General features: G+C 32.5%; 1 protein-coding gene across 6 annotated transcripts in view; it reads right to left on the bottom strand.

Moving 5' to 3' along the window:
* The window catches only part of LOC144844817 (epsilon-sarcoglycan-like), a 37,914-nt gene that overhangs the window by 9,961 nt on the left and 7,779 nt on the right, over positions 1–20,174 (bottom strand). For all 6 annotated transcript variants that reach the window (XM_078701915.1, XM_078701909.1, XM_078701945.1 and 3 more), the window contains 6 exons: positions 18,977–19,049; positions 9,510–9,702; positions 6,900–7,065; positions 5,893–6,086; positions 1,638–1,664; positions 888–1,025 (listed from right to left, as the gene is read on the bottom strand). In XM_078701915.1, the coding sequence (XP_078558041.1) occupies positions 888–1,025; positions 1,638–1,664; positions 5,893–6,086; positions 6,900–7,065; positions 9,510–9,702; positions 18,977–19,049 (791 nt within the window). The remainder of the gene's footprint in view (positions 1–887; positions 1,026–1,637; positions 1,665–5,892; positions 6,087–6,899; positions 7,066–9,509; positions 9,703–18,976; positions 19,050–20,174) is intronic.

The following is a 20,174-nucleotide window of genomic DNA, read 5'->3' as shown; positions in this document are numbered from 1 at the left end:
ATTAAAAACAGTCATGTTGATTAATTTGATGCATATTTTCAATAATCGTTTAAGTGGGTAGAAAGAGTTCTTTACCCAACAGTGACTTGCAATTCTCATGTGAAAGGCTTTCTAATTAATAAAGGCTCTTTCTACACTATAAAACTTTGTGTGACAAAAAAAATATGTGCCCATATATGGACATGATAATGTCATATCACTAACATATCATTTTATTTAATTGTGTCCAGAAATATTTAGTTGATACCAAAAGATTTACTATATATAAATTTTTCCTATTTTGTAATACATATTTCCAACTTCTGTGCATATTTGTTATATGTTGCAGAGGCTCCTCAAGATTAAGGCTGTGCCTTGTGAGGAGCCTCTGAGTGAAATTTAAAAACAAAAAAACAAACAAAAAAACTTAAGAACATCATTTTAATTTTTAAATACATCCTGTAGTGTAGTAACTGTTGTTCCATAGTAATATGCATGATTTGAATTTATGAAAAGGTTTGAAAAAAATGTTATCTTCAGACAACAGGATTAGAGACTGACGGCTGTTTGCTTTAGATTTTATGTGCCAGGCCTACGTTGCAAACAGTGCAGGGTAGGTTTAAAATGAACATGAATATGTGATGACTAAATCTATTTTGTACTTCTACTGGGACCTGAAAATTGGTTTTGTTCAATAAACTTGAAGGCTGTTAGCAGGGGGCTGCAGGTAAGAATCAATACAATTTTATTTAAAATATTAGGGTATTTTATAGTCTAGCAGTTGTAAAACATACTTTCTTAACTCTTTGTATTGAATCCAGGTCTTCTACATGATAGTATCAGTATCATAGCAAGCTACCGTAACACATAAACAATGTGCAGTTCCATAAGTTGTGTGTTATACTTACTTTGACCTGAATCTTGTTTGATAGACTGAGTTTGGACTGTTGGGGTGTGATACTGTTCCAGGGTTCTTTCTTCTATTGTTCATCTTCCTTAGGTCTTTTGTTGATTTTTTGATATTTTTATGGTAAATAAGTTGTTCTCTGTTGAAAAGAAGTAACATTTTAATGCAGTAATGAGGGCTTGTAAAGCTTTTTTTCCACTAGGACGCAACGTAAGGTTGTAATGCAACGCAAAGTGATTTGGCCAATCACAAGCGATAGATTATTTGAACAGTCAACACGCTTGTGTTGTGTCTACGTCCTTGCATTGCGTCCTAGTGGAAACCAAGCTTAAATAAGGCATGTAATACTCTATGGTGATAGTACTGTAATGCACCCACACTGTCAGAAATTCTTTAAATAGATGCCTGTCTGTGAGGACAGGTTTTGCAACTTTTGAGAGAACATAAATTCAGTTTGTTCGTAATATTGTGAAATACAATTTGTATTGTTCATCTTTTATTCTATCAGTCTACTCTCTGACCAGGTAGAATTGTGAAGGTTTTCTGCAAACCATTTGACTGTTTGGATATACCCTGCTTTTTTAACCTTCTTTAAACAAACATTTCCTATAAAGAACTATCATGGGTGAGAAGGTTTGAACCTGTACTGATTGTATAGCTTTGGTTTGCAGTGTTCCTGCCTTTAACCAGTTACAGTTACATAATAACAAATAAAAACACAATTTGTAACTTAATAACTTTTATAACTTACTCTGGTGTGTTAACATTTCTTTTAACGCTGAAAAAAAAAGATGAAAAATTTGTTAATATTCTTAATATTCTTCTAGTTTATGTCTACCTCTTAAACAGGAGATATTAGGGCTAGTTTAGGGGTAAAAATCAAAAGTTAGTAGGTTTGAACAGTTGTAAAAATCATAATTAGTGCTCCATGGAAAAATAATATCCTCATGAGTATGTATATAATTCTTGCAATTCACTCTTAATTCTTCCATTTCCTTTGACTTACAAACTAAACATTTGAATATTGTAATGCATGCTTGCTATAGACCTAAATCACATAAAAACAAAGGAAATGTTCATAATCGACTTAAAATACCTGTTACTAATTCTTTAAGTGTTTTAATTCCTGTTTCCTTTACTAAGGCTATGTTCATATGAGGGGGTTATGCCTGAGCTAGAAGGTGTACAATATGAGTCATGGGCAAATAGCAACTTGTGAAGAGTACATTGCCTTTGAACTAAAAAAAAATCAGAAAATTATAAAGTCCTTTATTTATAAATTATCAACTTGGCAAAAATTTGGTATGATCATTATTGTAGATAAATTATTATGTTGGCTCATACGGCATAGCGTTTTTTAAAAACTAAAACGTTCTTGCTATAAGAATGTGGATACTGTATTGGCTGGCTCTTGACACACGATTGAAATTACAGTTACATTCAAGAAGAGGTGTTTTCATCCTATTTGAAACATGACAAATTATGTAGGCCCTATAATGTTATCAATGCTTGTTTTAAAACTTTCCTATTATTTTTACTACTGAATTATAAAATTGAATTTGTTTGAATGTAATAAATACTAAATTGTAACATTTAATTAATTAATTCATATATACATTTATTCATCAACAGTTTATTAATCAATAATTTAATTTAACAATAATTAATCAATAATGTTAACATATATTGAATAATCAAAAAAATAAATACACTGTTGATAGGGCCACAAACTGTTTCGTGAGGATCCTAAGGATAATTTGGTTTTGGCTGATCCGTTTTTATTTTGCATAATAGTGATTTGATTTATTGATTTGATTTATTCAATATCGGCTCATTACAATTACAACAGAATACATAAAAATACAAAATGAAACAAAAAACCAGGATTGTCAAAAGCGAAACCAATCACTGTTTAAAGACTTTCCTTTAACAGATATAAAATATAATATAAATATAATATAAATGACGAAAAAAAATTAATTAATTAATATCTAAGACGTTATGTAAAAAATACTGCAGGGACCAGGTAAAATCAAAAGAAATAGTGTTGGCGAAGACTAGTCGACTAGAAGACTAGTTACAGAATCTAGGAAAGAGTGAAGATTGAAAACAGACAGTTCGAGCAAAGGGTGGCCTGAATAGAAGATCAAATTTGTGACGAGAAATAGGAGAAAAAAATGAAGAAACATCGAGATCAAGTATATACATCGAGTGATGTATACATTAAACGACAAATACTTGTTCCTTCCATATAGAAAATTATTATTTTTGTAATGATCTAATGATTGATTTACCAGTTCTGTATTAGATCAGTTGAAATAATTATTTCTCTATCTGTTTATAATACATACAATATCTGATTTCATAATTGAATTAGTTTTATGATGATATTACAACACAAAAATGTTATTTTTGTCATAATGACTTTAAATTTATTTTGATTGACAAAGTACTTTTATTAATATAGTGTTTTAAATGAATAAATAAATAAAGAGCTGTCATTTATGTGCGATAAATATAAAGTCTGTGTTTTAGTCCCAATACGAAAAACGTTGGCATGGCAACATTTTGTGACAGACTTTCTTACATAAAACACTGGACATTTAATATTAAGGTGTGCAAAGCGATTACATATTAGTTTTTATAACTTAATTACAGTAATATCCAAGTTTGTTGACATTTCGATGTTCAGTCAAAGTTTGATCTCAGTTTGAAAATACAGTAACTACCAAAACTTAGGGTTGGGTTTATACTCAGATTACATTAACAACTAGAAAGCCACTCTGAGAGATTTATCCAGGAATATATATATATATATGTGTATGATTTAGGCTAATTTCACTACAAGCATGTGTATGCGGGTTTGGTGTAATGGTTATGTAACCAGCCTTTCAACTAACAATAGATTCTGTTGACAATAGAACAGCAACGCCAAAAACACACGGGTGAATTTGAAAAGAAATAGGTTATTTAAAACTACTCGTATCAAAAAACCTGTAAATTAAATCAATTTATGTTTTTAAAATTACAAATCACAAATTATAACTCTTGCCTCTTGTACAAAAATGAAGTTTTTTGGACAAGTAGTTCTCGAGAAAATGCAATTTCAGTTTACTTGTTACTTTAAGACTGCTCGCCAGCTTTTGAAAATTCTGTCCTATCTTTTAACACTAGCAGGTCTGAAAATTATACTAAAAAGTGGTCCAGAATTGGAATCGTGGTCTGGATTGCCTCCAAAATTTAATGGAGTGGTCCTTGACCACATATCTATCTGTATTTTAATTTTGGTAAAGACCTTGTAAATACATTTGAGTAATCCTCCTAACAAACAAACAAACAAAGAGACAAACACAATCGACTACATATACCTCCTTGGCGGAGGTAAATAACATTTTAAACCAAAGTTTTGTGTCCAGATTATCCTAAATTAGGAGGTGGGATTATACTATGGCATGGGATTATACTCATATAAAGTCCAACTCAGACAGTGTCGTACAATCAGGCCTGACGAATAGTCTCATCGGGGGAAATTAAGCATGATTAAAGTTCTTGCGACGACCTAAAAACTATGCCCGGCGCTATCTCAAGACGACTTGTCTTGTCAAGACGTTTTGTCAGGCCTTGTCATACGACGCTGTCTGAGGTGGCCATTAGGTGTTTGAATTACTAATTAATTAATAATTAAAATTATGATTATGTCATGAATAAATTGATATTCATTCATTCATCTTTTTATTTCAGAATACCATGATCACATAATATATCCAACGTTAAGGTTGTATAATATACAGAAAAAAATATATACAGTATATAGTCAATGCAAGAAGGCACTAGAGGGGCCAGGACCTACACAATTGTAAAATGAAGTGCTTATCTTTTACATTTTAATTATGCTATCCCTCTCACTAGATCAGTCTATTTGGAAAAACTATCTCCACATAGTCCATATAATTTAAAAATTCAATATGCATACATTAAAAATATTCATCAAACTAGTGACATCATACAGAGAAGCAATTGAGATAGCGAAAGATCAAGAATATTTTTATCTTTTAAATCATTTTTTTACCAATTTAAGAGCAAAAAGAAAGGCCCATGGAGATGGATATATGTCTTGATCTTCCTGTATTTTAATTCAATATAATGGTGTACACATGGTTTTAATAAACACCGTTCAAGTTTGATTAAGTTCTTTGTTAGTTTTTATGTGTATCAGAATGGCTGATCTTTTCATTTTGTCACTGTGATGTATAAACTATATGATTATATTATTAGTGATGCATACATTAAATATCTACAATGATGTTGAAGCCCATCACATTTACAAGGCTGGGGGTTTGTCGGCCTGGGTCAAACATGGGTCAAGCATTGTTTCCCGTCATCACAGGAAATGTTCTGATTGGATACAACATTGAATTACAGTAGCTCCATACACTAAAACAGTCCTCTATTCCATTTTACAATAATACGCTACAACGTATTGTAGGATAATACCCTACAGTATCTGTTGGTGTTGTACACTAAAATGCTATAACAAGTTCTTTATTATGTATAATGTAATGCCCATGGATATAAGCAATATGGCACAAATACAGTAGGTCTCTAACCTATACCTCTCATCTCATATACTAGTTCAATTCCCTTAATTAATCCATATTGTTCTTTCTATTAAAATACTCATTTATGTGTAGATGTGGAATAAATACATTATTTACTATGAATTATTCAATATTAGTTTAAGTGCAATTTCCAAGAAGGATATTCATAGGCAAATATAGTATATCACCGAAGGTTTGTTTCTATTGAGCAGAATTTCTTACCAGCAAAACGGGTCCACACAAAAAAGAACCAAAATTATAAATAGTTTCAAAAGCCTCAATTGATTCCAATCTTGTTCACCACAAAATGGTTTACATGGAATAGGGTATAGCTGCAACGTTTGCGGTCTCAAGCTGATCCCAACTTACACTAAAACGTACAGAAATATCAAATTTCATTCTACTTACACTCCTTCACGCCGGCAAAACATCAGGTAACCAAGAAGACATGTGACAAGAAACGCAACAGCAATAGGCAACACCACTATCATGTAAAAGCTCTGACGAATGTCTTTTATGCGGCCGGGATTGTATTCTGGTGCTTCAAAACCTCCGCCAAGATTTAACGGTGTCATTTTTTCTGGCGCTTCTTCTACAGTAAGCTGGAAAGCAAAAATAAATAAATGGTATTGCTATATTTACACTTTTGCTTAGTGGTTAACATGCTTGCCTTCCAATCACAAGGTGCAGGGTTTAATCCTGGCCTAGTGGCAGGGTTAAATCCTGACCCAGTGCAAGGGTTGTACTCATACTGTAGCTGTTTCTACTCTTTCACTTTCTCTCAAATGAGACTTAGTTTAATACAAGGATGATAAAGTTTAGTTTTAGTTTTAACCTGTAATTGGCGAGTAACTTGCTGTTGTATGTGTATGACATTAAAACAAGTAATATAAGTATGTAATGTGTTAAGGGCTGGTTTACCCAATTTGGAGCTAAACTACAGCCTTATATATCGCAGTCTGTGTGGCAACAGAAACAATTTGTCTGCTGTTTCTTAGTACAGTACAACCTCTCATTTGGGACACTGTCCTGAGATTTCCCTTTTAATGGTTTATCTTTAACTAAATATTAAATAAACAATATATATATAAAAAGTTAGTAGCCACTGTGTGAATATAACTTAAATATGGTCTTGTTCAGAAAAAAGTTTTATAACCTTAATTAAAACAGGTTGTATGAGGTAGACTAGACATCAAATGATTATTCTTTAATCTTATTTCAATTAAGTAACATATTGTACTTTATAGAATATATTAATATTACCAATTAATTTAAAAACAACAAACTTGTAAATTGTGGACAAATCATTAATAAATGTTTTGTAATATTCTGTTTTAATAGTGTAATTAGTATTCATTAAAAAGAATTTTTGATCACATAAAACTTTAATTGAAATAATTAAAAGTATAACAAACCAAATTAACATAACACCAATCAATAACAAATTCAGGTGCATATATCTGGTTCCACGGATGCGCCAGAGTATCACTGCTGTTCCCTGCGTTGTCGCAATCAGAGATGTTGTACTCGTTTATTAACTTGTCAGAAAATGAACTTGAAGAGGCAACTGTAACAATCACACTGTAAAAGTAAAATTAAAATGGTAATGTGTATGTGAATAGAACATCTATTAAGGGGCCTCCTTCCATGACCAAACCAAGTGTCCCCTCAATAAGGGTGTACAAATAGGGGTTGGCCATAACGTTGTACAAATAGGGGTTGGCCATAACGTTGTACATATAGGGGTTGGCCATAACGTTGTACATATAGGGGTTGGCCATAACGTTGTACATATAGGGGTTGGCCATAACGTTGTACATATAGGGGTTGGCCATAACGTTGTACATATAGGGGTTGGCCATAACGTTGTACATATAGAGGTTGGCCATAAAGTTGTACATATAGAGGTTGGCCATAAAGTTGTACATATAGGGGTTGGCCATAATGTTGAAACATATACAGAATTTCCTCTAATTCATTTCACATGAAAGTGTCCCCTTAATAGGGTTGTCTATTGAATATGGCTTGACCACAGTGTTGAAACATATATTGCTTCTTGTTCATTTCTCATGAAAGTGTCCATTTAATAGGGTTTTTAAACATATACTGTATCGCTTCCCATTCATTTCTCATGGGTTTGAATGCAGTGTTGAAACATTGCTTTTCATTCATTTCACATGAAAGTGTCCCTTTAATAGGGGTGTCAAAAAGGAGGGGTTCTACTGTACTAAATATAGTATAAAGCACTTATATACAAAACATGTTACTGTAGGAAGTATGGCTAAACTATTTTAGTGTTCAATACATAATTTGAAGTTTAGCTTGGTAAATGATCCACTATCCATCCTTGGGTCTTCGATCCTATTCGACTCATCATCGCTTCATTCAACTCATGAATAATATTCTTTCCATTCAACTCATAACATTAACAATTTGTATACCACTATGTTAGTACTGTATCTGCGACACCTGTGACTACATTGAGTTTTATCCATTATTGTAAGTTAAGTACATTTTGAAAATCTGCAAATTTGCATACTATGTCAACGACAGCAAATTTAAATGCTATGACAAGTCACTTAATAGGCATTTATATTTTAGGCTTTAACAATGTACCAGGTGGTTCTGTGGTAGTTACAGGCTGATACATAGGTTAAATGACATGAAGTAAACCATAAATGACTATTAAAATTATGAGCTAAATAGTACAGTGATAGCATACGTTTTCAAACAAAGAACTCAGTTTCCTCATTAAAATAAACAGTGGAGGATATAGTAATAAGGAGACCTCCCAATTTGGAAAAAATTTAATATCGGAAGGTCTTACGAAACTATAGATGGTGCTATAATACATTAAACTATAGAGGGTGCTATAATACAATAAACTATAGAGGGTGCTATGAAAATCCTAAAGATATTGATAATTGTAAAAAACATGGGTATATTTTCATTTGGTTTTATGTTAACTATCTGTATTTAATTCTTTACGTTAATGGTTGTACGTAAAGAATTTTATACAGATGGGCATATCAGTCATGCCAAAGGCGGAAAATGTAGGGTCAACTTATTAATTCACTTATCAAACAATGCATGCATTGTGCATGATTATAAACATATATCTTACGGACCGAAATTAGTCAAGTAACTACAGTAACATATGCATGTCAACATTGTCATATCTTCTCATTGTTTCCATCACAATTGAATGTCGATTGGTTGGTTTATAGTGAAAAATATTACAAAATGTAATACAGTTTTTTTTCAGTTTATCTATATATAGTTGGAGAAACATACCTTTTTGAGACATTTGAAACCTTTTTTATGCTTCAAAGTAATTATAAACTAAAAACAAGGTTAGGTGAAAGGGCTTTCAATCTTTATAAAATGCTAACTTCTTCAGGATTGGCAGTACAGGTTGACATAACCCTCCTTCAAAGCTCTCTATTTGCATCTCTCTTTTGCTATTCTTAACCATCATTTTGGGTTTGCCTCTTCCCTATCCTTGGTTGCAAAACCATAGTCCTGCTTGTCCATTTATTGTTCGAAGTCTCCACTTAGTTTTAGCAATTTCAGCAGATCTCTGGTTTTTTATCTTTCCTTCATTACTTTGCATGGTACTGTACCTTGTCCACTATTGTTGCTAACTTTACTGTAGATAAATTTGAACTGATTCCAATAATGCAAAAGCAAAAACTTGGCTACATCTAACTTACTGTCACATATGTCATAAGGGGAGATGGTCTGCACTCTGCTGCGACACATACTCTATTAATAATGTATAACTCCTCAAAAAGAAGGTCATTAGGGTTATATCTGGTGCTCTATCTTTATCTCCATCTTTTCTGTAGTCTCTACTTTCTCAAACTGACATTATTTTAATCCAACATGTCACATCATTTCTTCTGTTGACTCTAAAACCTTCCTAACCATTTTAGTTGTGCATTTCAAATTAAAAAGTCAAAAAAGTATAGTTACTGCAGTAACTACAGTAGAATAATTGTAACATGGTCCCTATGAATACCCACCCTTTGTTTTGGTCTTGGTTTTCAAAGCTTAGAGTTCTCTTTCCTGGATCACTAATACTGTAAATAACCAAGTTGATCGCAGTAGGCCAGATGACACGTGTTTTTTCAAGGAAAGTGTTTTGTTCGGATATAGACAGCAATTCGATTAGGTTCTTGTTCGTAACATTGAAGACTGTTCGATAACTCGACGAATCTGTGAAATGAAAGCATGGTTAAATATATAAAGAACTTACATTAATGGTGTGAAATGTGTCTTGCCCATAATATTTGACATGTAGACAATCTACTACGCAACATGTCCAGTTAACTGTTAATGCCAACTCAGACAGCATTGTAAGACGAGGCCTGACAAAACGTTTTGACGAGCCGTCTTGAGATAGCGTGATGAATGGTTAGACATTTTTATATTTATATATATATATTTTTTTTTATAGAGAAAAGAGAGCTTAATCCTATTACATATGTTACAATGATGACAAACATGGCACAATGATGCCTTGTTCAGTGCTCTACAATGACCAACAGTATTAAAAGATTTTATAACTAAAAATAGTTTCTTTTTTGTTGACATAAAAGAACAGAAAAATATAAATACTTTTGAAAAAACCCCAGTTGTTTTATAGTTGTCATATCTGATATATTTTCCAAGTGTATTTTAATTTTTGGGCTTTGCAAATAAAAATAGCAATGTTATTTATAGATTAAAAATGTCAAGGTACAAGTTGAAACTCATTTAGGTCAATAATTATAAAAGATTTTTGTTAACAATTTAATAAAAGGTAATACTTTTAATAAATAGGCAGGTTTCAGCTATATAAAAGGTGCACCATGCCCATCATTTTATTTGAATAATTTTTTTTGTATGTGTTTTTTGTATTTTGAATGGATGAAAACATTTTTTTCAAATAACATGATATGTTATCAACCAATTAAATGGTAGTTTTGCAGAGATTGGGCTGACCTCCAAAATTAAAAAATGATTACGCCCGTTTTTAAATTTCTATTGTTTATACCGAACTAAGGTGTAGGCCAAACAGGGGGTTGTTGTATATAATTATTACGGTTATTTTTATATAATAATTATGTAGTTTTTAGTTGGTTACAAAAAGCCACAAATTCCACAGCCTAGAAGTAGTCCAGAATTGGGATTCTGGTCCAGATAACCTCCAAAATTTAATGGAGCCTTCCAAGATCATATATCTGTCTGTGATAATTTGGTTTTGATGTTATCCTGCTAACAGACCAAATATGGTAGTAGGGATGCCCAATATGGTACATCATTGTGTCCATACATTGGCACATCACATAAAGTTTGATAGTGTAGACAGACCTTTTATGTGGTAAATACTGCTGACAGATGTGTGATAGTCTTACCAATCAAACTGGAGTCTGCATTTTATCTATGATAAACACTACATATGCGAACTCAAAATAACCGTGTGATTCACAGAAAGCCTCTAGTATGCTGAGATTTTAATTAATAACCATTAGATAAAATACAGCAAAGAAATCATAAAGATATTACTGGGAGTAGAGAATCAGCCGAAAAGGTCAACAACCTTCCTGGTCAAATTTGAATGTCATAAAAGAAGAATGTTTAAATGTTGTTAACAAGTTTTTTTGTATTTTAGTAACTAACTTCCTGTATATCACTGTATGATCAGTACTGTATCTTCAAATAACGACAATTGTCGAGTATCATAGGGATATTAGGTGATATATAGCTTCTTGTGTGTATCACATCTGGTGCCTGAATCATTTAAGATTAGGTTCAGGGTTAGGTTATAGTCAATGATACTAGGCGATGATACATGTGAAACACATGCGATGTTGTATTACATAATATTCCTGAAATCTAGATACAGCACTGAAAATCAGGTGGTTTAAAGGATCATTAACAAGACAAGATTTTTATATCTACTATCCTGATTTCAATTGCAATTTGATACTTTTAACGAAGTGAAGCCACTTATTCTAATTGAAGACTCAACTGGAGGCATGAATGTAAAATGGGAATTCTCAAAGAGACCACGTTCCTTATTGTCAGATGTGTAAATAAAATTTCAGCTATGTTAGAGAGTACTGCATTTAGAATGTGAGACAACTCTAATATAAAATCAGCCTATATATTACTACTATTTTGATATGTACTATCTTGATATTAACAGTGTAAACACAATTTTGGGTTCAGCTATTGTGAGAGAGTACTGAATTTAAAATATATGAGGAGAATTTCTAATAAGTTATAAATCAGTCTGTTACTACTATTTGTCAATGTTTTTACAATAACTTCCTTCTCTTATGGAAGCTCATGTCCATGGAGATAAAACTTTTAAAATGTAAAGGTGAAATTGCAAAGATTATGAAGCAAGTTAGCAAACGTCTGAACATGCTACGAACCAATCAGTGTTAGCTACCCATCACTCCACATGACACTCAAAATTTGGCACAGATTTATTTTATGTCATGTTGTGTAAACAGGTTTCAAAAAACAACTTTTGAAATGTTCACAAAAAACAAAGTGATGAAAAATTGAATCAGCGTATAAAACCAGCCTTGATGCATCACAGAGACAAGGAAATTTTAAAACTACTCCAAATTAAAAATTGATAATTGGCTGAACATGCCTCTTCCCATTGTCATCAATGCGTGATTCACCGCTACTTTCGCATACAGTAAACAACACGAAGAAAAAAATGTGTGACTCATTCCGCAGCTGCAAGCAGGAAGACTTTGAGTATAATATTGCGCCTGGTTCACTCTAAAGCCACTGACGCTCTACAAGATTAAGGTTAGGTGTACACAGCTTTCCCTCAAAATATGAGCAACTAGTAATACTGGATCAGCAGCTCTGTTTTATTTCAGAAAACAAGTGCGAAGGTAAGATATATCAGATTTCATATTACATAGAGTAATCAAAATTATTAAATTAATTCCTTGCAAATTCTAATTACATATATTTTTGAGAAATAATTTCAACAAAAATAGTTTTGACTGTTAAGATTTTGTAAACTATGAATTTGTCTGGCATAAAGTTACGTTTTAAAAGGGGGGTTTAAATGTCCTTAATGTTAGTGACGCTATATTCCTGGTGTGCAAGATTATTTTAAATTACAAGTTGCGAACGTTTGTTGAGAAGTTGAGTAGTCAAAAACTAAACTGCATGGATTACTTACCTGATGCTATGTTAAAGTATCATCTTCAGAGTTATTCCATGTATGCATTTTTGAGAAATTTCTTTCCAAAAAAACATTTCGTACCCCAAATTTTGCATCATTTTATGGGTTTTTTTGTGGTTTCATTCCACTTTCATATTTATTACAATACAATTACATTATATTGTAAATTATATTATTTTTATTGTGGAATGTGTATTTAGAAGTAGTTTAGTGCAGTGGCGGATCCAGGATTTTGAAATAAGGGTTAGTGTGGGGGCCTAAAAAGTGCTGAACTGGCATTTTATTTATCAAAATTTAGGATTTGATCACATGTTTAGTACCGTAACAAAAACAAAATGGATTACTGACCCGTCAATACTATTTTCATGGATACATGAGTATCACCTTCAGAGTAGGCCTACTGTAATTGTTTTTGAACATTTTTCAATTGGCATACAATGGAAAATGTTTTGATAGAAGTTAGCAATGACGATCTTCTATATTGTATTTAACCTTATTTTGTATTGTACTGCCATTTTTCTCTTTCAAACAGACTTCAGAATTTAATTTCCTTGTGGAAATAAACTTGAATTGATGATTGTGTTCCAAGACATGTTTCGATGATTGAACATTTTCATATTTATATGCTAGCTATTGAGTTGATTTGGCCTTTGACCCTTCATCTAATCACAATTTAAATATCCCGTCTGATGGGATGTTTATAATTAATTGCATATAACTTAATTACAAGCGCTCTGACACTTGTTCAAGAATGGTGTGATAACCAGCTGAGGATACTCAGATGTAAAATGATTCACACATGATAAGCCGTTCTGTAACAAACTTGAAGACAAATATCTCGTAAAGGCCCATTTACACTGGACGATTGTTTGACGATAAATATTTTTCCTACATAAAACAAAAAGAAATTCTCAAACAAAAAGGTTTTCACCATAGAACAATAGGATAACCATCTATGTTGGTTGCCTTTGATGAAAATAATATTTATCATCATTTTACAATTTGTATGCCCCGGTAAACACAACACCCTCTGCCTTAGTATTTAAAAATCCTGGGTCCGCCACCGAAAATACTTTTTCAATGTCAGTGCTTTTGCATGTCAATGGTAAACTTCCGAATGCACTTGACAAATTGTACACTCACGTGTGAATACATACCCATGTGACAAGAAGTCTCTTTGAATATAAGCGCCCTTCAAATAATTTTCCCTCTAAAACCAGAAAAGTTATTCAACTGGAAATATTAAACAAAATAGTTTTTTAAAAAGCCCCTCCTCCCCCCCCCCACCCATTGCATTTCAGCATTAAAAGTTAATATGATGGAATAACCACACTAACACTTGTTTTCACCCATCTGGAATATTAACAAGAGTGTAGTCTATTATATGGTTTAAATGTAACTTCTTACCTATTGTAATTTGCATACAAATCAACTTATAGAATATCTATCAATTTGTATGTTTCTTTTATTTTTCTTATCATTAATTAAATGGAGAGGTAATAAGTGATTTCCTTTATTTGACATATGACCTAATTGTATTGACAACACCACTGACCTGGAAATCAAACATAAACATCACTGACCAGGAAATCAAACATAAACATGACCCTAGATATAATGCTGCATTATTTTTTGTATGCCAAGCTTGTGCAAGTTATGTCCTGAAAAGTGTCCCCTTAACAAGGTAATCTACTGTTAAAGCTTGGTTCCACTGGACGCAATGCAAGGACGTAGACACAAAGCAAGTGAATTGACCAATGACAAGCGACATTTCGAATAATCCATCGCTTGTGATTGGTCAAATCCCTTACATTGCGTTACGTCATTGTGTTGCATCTCTAGTGGGAACCAAACATTAAATAAGGCATTGAACATTGTTGTAGATTTGTTAAAGTCATTAAAAGTTAGTAGACTATGTAATTCTTTATAAATCATTAAAAAAAGGGATATTGTGTTCAGAATTTTGTTGGTACATTAATTTCCAAGGGCTATTTTCTACTACGCACTTATCAACATAATATGGACAGCATTCAAGACAGGAAACCATAGAAACTCATAATACCATTCGTCCAATTACATAAATATCCTGTCCAGAGCCAAGTTATATGCTAAAACAAATTATTTTGACTTGGAAATTGGACGGTTGGTTAATGAAGTTAATTGCTAAAAGCTAATAGTTCAGACAAACATAGATTCTGAAACCAAACTCTGTGACCAACACGAAACAGAATAATTTAAAATTATTTTCAAAAACCTTTGTGCCAGATTGCATTTCTGGTCGGGACCTTCTGGTCTAATTTAGGTCCAATACAATGTTGGCATTGAATACAATTTTGTAGTTAAAATGTATGACTGTATGTACCAGGGGGCCTAGGTATGACATTTGGAGAAGATTCAATGGGTTGCATTAGCTTTTAGAGGGTAGGTAATATTCTTGAGCATGGGCATATACAAGGACATATGTTTTTTGGCAGTAAGGTGATGCATGCATTTATTTAAGAAACTGCATACACAAATTAATACTAAAACTCACAATCTTGAAAGTCTACACCTAATAGACATCTAAGGAATGATATGTTTACTTATTATGTGGAGTGAAATGAAATCAATGATTTAGGGACCATATTACAATTATCTTACTGTGGTTACTGCAGTAACTAAATTGTGTTTATTCTTTAAATTGTTTAATCAGTTATATACAAGAGCAAGATGTTTTTATTGACTGCTTTCAAACCTTCTCCGTTGAAAAACAAAAATCGTACATTATTGAAGTAAAAAAATGTAGTTACTGCAATACCTGAAGCAGTATAAATTTGACAGACATATAAAATTTAACTTTCATTGCAAATCAAACTAAAATCATATGTTATATTGCATTACATGTGCAAGCAGGTAGATATAGAAGATTAAGTGTGGGTGTGGTTTGGAAAACAGTACGTTTAGATACCCAGGTTTTTTGGTGGGTGCTGTATTGAAATTAGCCTGGTGGAAGGCCTTAAAAGAACTTTAGGTGTAGGTGAAGAAATCTGATGGTTGGTGTCTCCACACAGAACAAATTACATCCACGCTTGTGATGTATAATTAAATATAAAGACAATGTACAAAACCGTATGTCTGGTCACCAACCTGATCTGCAACTATTTTAATGATAATGTTAGTACTGTATATTGATCCATTAGTAGTTTCTTGACTACATCATTTTTTAGTATCAGAAGATTAAGGATGAACCGCCCACAGATCAACATGGATGATTAAATAACCAATTACAAATTTTATTCGTGTCATGCTCTGCAAATCAAGACTTATGTAATCTGGTTAAAATTGATTGCAAGTGACCCCACTTCAGAAAACATCAACTTGGCGTGAATCTATTTTAGAGACTCGGTGATAATTATATTCAATCTGTGTAAGGTAAAACGTAGTGCACATACACCCACCTGTTACCAATCTTTAAACGCAACCTAATTGATAATAAAATGGCCTTGAGTTTATTATACAAATCATGAACAAAATGACACATAGAGATCATGTCACAAATTGGCAGAACTCATAATTATATCAATTTGTTTTACTTTTTGAATATATTTTTTTACATATTTTTGACCTTGTAAAGTTTGAGACATAGTTTTCCTGGTAGAGTTTATATTATATCAGCTAGTTTAAGTCTAAAAAGTGAATACTACGTGTTCACCTGAACATGTAAATAACTAATTTGCATAGCATGAATCGCAAATGATTACTGTGTATATTAAATTAATATGTATTTGTTCCCATGTAGTAAAATAGAAGAATTGAATCAACTAAATTGAGCAACTTTTTAAAATTGTGGGTATAGTAACATCATATTAGAAACTCTACTATCCATCTAACCATATTATTCCAAATAACCCCGACAAAAAAGACAAATCGATGACACACCACCACAAAAAAATCAAGTTTTTTGGTTTTCTGCAACAATACAACTGTAAAAACAATTGTAGTAGCCTATCAGACTGACTTTACGTTTCCATGACGCACCAAGCAACTATACAATACAACATTTGTTCAAGCATTGCTTTTGTTTTACAGTATACAGTCTATCTAAACTTGTTATGTATGTTTTTACAATGGAAAATAAAGATTGATTACTATTCTGTGAACCTCTGTAATATTTGGTAGGCCTGTAATAAAGTGGTCAGGTTGACGCGGGTAACAACAACCCCACAAGTTCACGGACTATAGAAGAATTTACAGATGGGGAGGTTTAGAATTGATACAAGATAACAATCGAAACAAACTCTGAGTTGATAGTGTGCACAAGTTAAAATAAAAAGTCCTTGAAAGAGAGACAAGAATGTGAGTTAAAAAGTCAAATTAATTGGGAGGGGATTGATGACTTGACTCTGTATTCAAATGAACAATAATGTATTCTGCCCTGCCTCTTAATCATCAAAATGCTAAAGTATGGAGACACACAGGCTGGCCTAGCTTAGCATGTAATTACGAGAGGCAACGATATATTTAATATGGCAAGGCCTTTTAATATTTATGTACCCTGCTATATGGTGGACACAAGCATGGGTTGAAATTTTAACAGAATAATATGGTGAATGGTAGACCTTATTACATTGATTTTGAAATTATACGGTTGAACGAATTTGCATTCATTAAAGAAAAATTTTTTTTTAGTACTGACGGAAGACATCTAATGTGATAATTAAGATGTAGGGAGAGTAGGGGATATATAGTGGCACAACAGATCATTAAAACCTAGTTCAAAAGTTTAAAGGGAAACATTCATTTTCAATGACAAATCTGTTAAAAGGTATTGTCTATCCATTCATTTGACAGTAAAGTTCAGACAACTAAAGACTAAAACTAGTATCCTATTCTCACTACATACATATGTTACAAGTTTGACGAATTTTAAAAAATCGGAGTTTAGAGCCCGAGAAGACCATAGCCATAAAATCTTAACAGGTTAATTGTTTTCCTTCAATGACCATAGTTAAAGATTTAAAACTGGAGGTTCAGTATTGTGCTCATTTTTAAAAAAACCCCAGTGCATCTAGTGTAAAGAAATAAAAAAGCCCAGAATAGGGCATGAACTGGACTGTTTACTAGCATTTTCTCTGCTTATCTCTAGATTGAAAACGGCACTCCTGATACAGAATTATTTTCCCCATTCTTAGATTTGACATGTGTCAGGGAGGACCACAATTTTTTATTTCAAGATTCAGATTTCTAATTGACAACAGAGCACTACTAGCTACAGAACAGACTTGTGTTGTGTCATAATTGTGGTATATTCAATTGACCAGCTTTTCATAAAATACTTCAGAGTGATAATTAAGGTCACCCACTACTTCCCCACCCCAGGCCTGAGTCATACTATACATACAGTTAAAGACACCTTCCCTACGTTTTTTAGATCTATTTTAAGATCACAAACTATATTTAATGTAAAAATAATACTATATGGTCCTATTGCGATAACTTTTTTCGTCTTTAAATGGTTAAAAATGTGAAAAATAAGTCGATTCTAATAATTATAGCGGCCCGCTATAAATCCCAAAATGCATTGCGCGCGGATTGATATTTCTGTTTTTCTTCTGTAATTCACCCACTTTTCGATCGATCGTGAGGCCAAAACAAATGGAAGACTCCTAACTTTTCAGCGAAAATACCGGGTTTTCCCCAATTTGTATCAACGGAGTCTGGCAAAAATAGAAAGACAATTAATGCAGCAACTATACAACGTCAGGCTAGGTATATAGCTAGCGTACAATGTTTGTACGTTACCGATGTTTACCAGCTAGGCCTACAAAACTAAGCCTAGCTAGGCTAGGCCTAAAAACCGTCCACGAGAGGTCAGTCGCCGCGAGCTACTTAGGTAGTGCATTGTTTCTCACTTTTTATCATAATTTACCATAAAACGTACATTTAAGACAAGGAATGACCTGGTTTAATGTTTTTAAAGTAATATATATGTATTATTTTTACAAAACGTCACAAATTGTAGGGAAGGTGTCTTTAATAATAAGTGTTAATTATTAAGATAACTATTACAATAAAGAGAAATACTTATATTACGGGAACACCTTTGGGACATAAAGTGTCTTCATTATAGAGGTTTTCGTCTAAATATAAGTTCCATGGGAAGAGTCCATTGGTGTATCCCTGAATAGGAGTATCTAGTTCTAGAAAGATATCTGTGATCTGAGTTTTCTAGACACCCCCTGAATAGCGATATTGAAAATGAGGGCTTTTACTTTTAGAGACTAAATATTAAATTTCAACCATTGTTACCTGTTGTCTCTTCAACACTGATCAACAATTCCATTCTTGCTGTTTTATACGTAGCTCTGTTTAAAGCTATAATCTAGATAAAAAAAACAAAATAATTAAATTAAAGCTAGTATAATCAACAATAGTACAGTAGTACTCAAGTGTCCTCAATAGAGGTGTCTGTTAAATAGGGATTTTCGCATATATAATATGAACGATCCAGTAAATTTATCAATTCTATGAAAATAAAAAGATATTTAATTTTTGATTGCGGTTATAAAGTAAAACATTACTTATTAGAAAACAAACAGTAAGTGTCAAAAAACACCACACAAGAGTCACTTAAGAAAAGTGTACATTTTACTACATTGCTAAATATAGTAGTCTGATTTTTCATTCATAATGCCATCATCTACACAATCTCGGAAATGGTGATCTCCGTGAATATCCACAGGTTTTCCCAATGGAGAGACAGACAAGAAAAAAAGAGAGAGGATATGAAAATAACAATATAATTGAATACCATGAGAGGATATGATTCATAAAGGTAGGTATATCGCTGTCATCTATTGAAAAAATATGGTGTTTAGAAATTCGGTTTTGTGATTCAAAGATGCTATAGGCCATATCAGCCATTCGCATTGAATCAGGGCTCAAAACAAGTATCACTACAGCCATATTCAAACACAATACTGCCTGCAAATCGGCCAACCAGATACAGTATACCAGTTTGAAACTACACCCCAGCTTACTAAATCAAGCCCTCCGTTTATACGTTTATACGCCTGGATGTAAACACAAACATAAGGTTTACAGAGACAGATATGATAGATAGCTGTTGTTTCCTGCCCTGAATGGTCACTTTACCAGATAGTAAACATTTTCTCTAAAATACTCATGATTCAGATATAATTGAGTTTTCATTGCCGATGAGTAACCAATTGAAATTTGAATTTTGTTTTTATAGTTTGCAGACCGCAATTTCATATTCTGTCAGAATTGCCTAAAAGTCATGACACAAACAAACACACAAACAGATAGCAGACCAAAGTAAAATCTCTCAATTTTAAAATTGGAATCATTTAACAGTTATTTTTTAGTCAATTTCAGATTTAATTTATGGGAGAGCAAAATTTAAATATTTGTTTATGCATCTTCTTCATACAATGTATTATATGCTGATATACCTTGAAGTTGATCTTGTAGTTCAAATTTGAAT

The sequence above is a fragment of the Antedon bifida genome, chromosome 1 (genome assembly GCF_963402885.1).
Source record: "Antedon bifida chromosome 1, ecAntBifi1.1, whole genome shotgun sequence".
In the NCBI taxonomy this organism is placed as follows: Eukaryota; Metazoa; Echinodermata; class Crinoidea; order Comatulida; family Antedonidae; genus Antedon; species Antedon bifida.
This window is presented reverse-complemented; position numbering and strand designations above follow the sequence as displayed.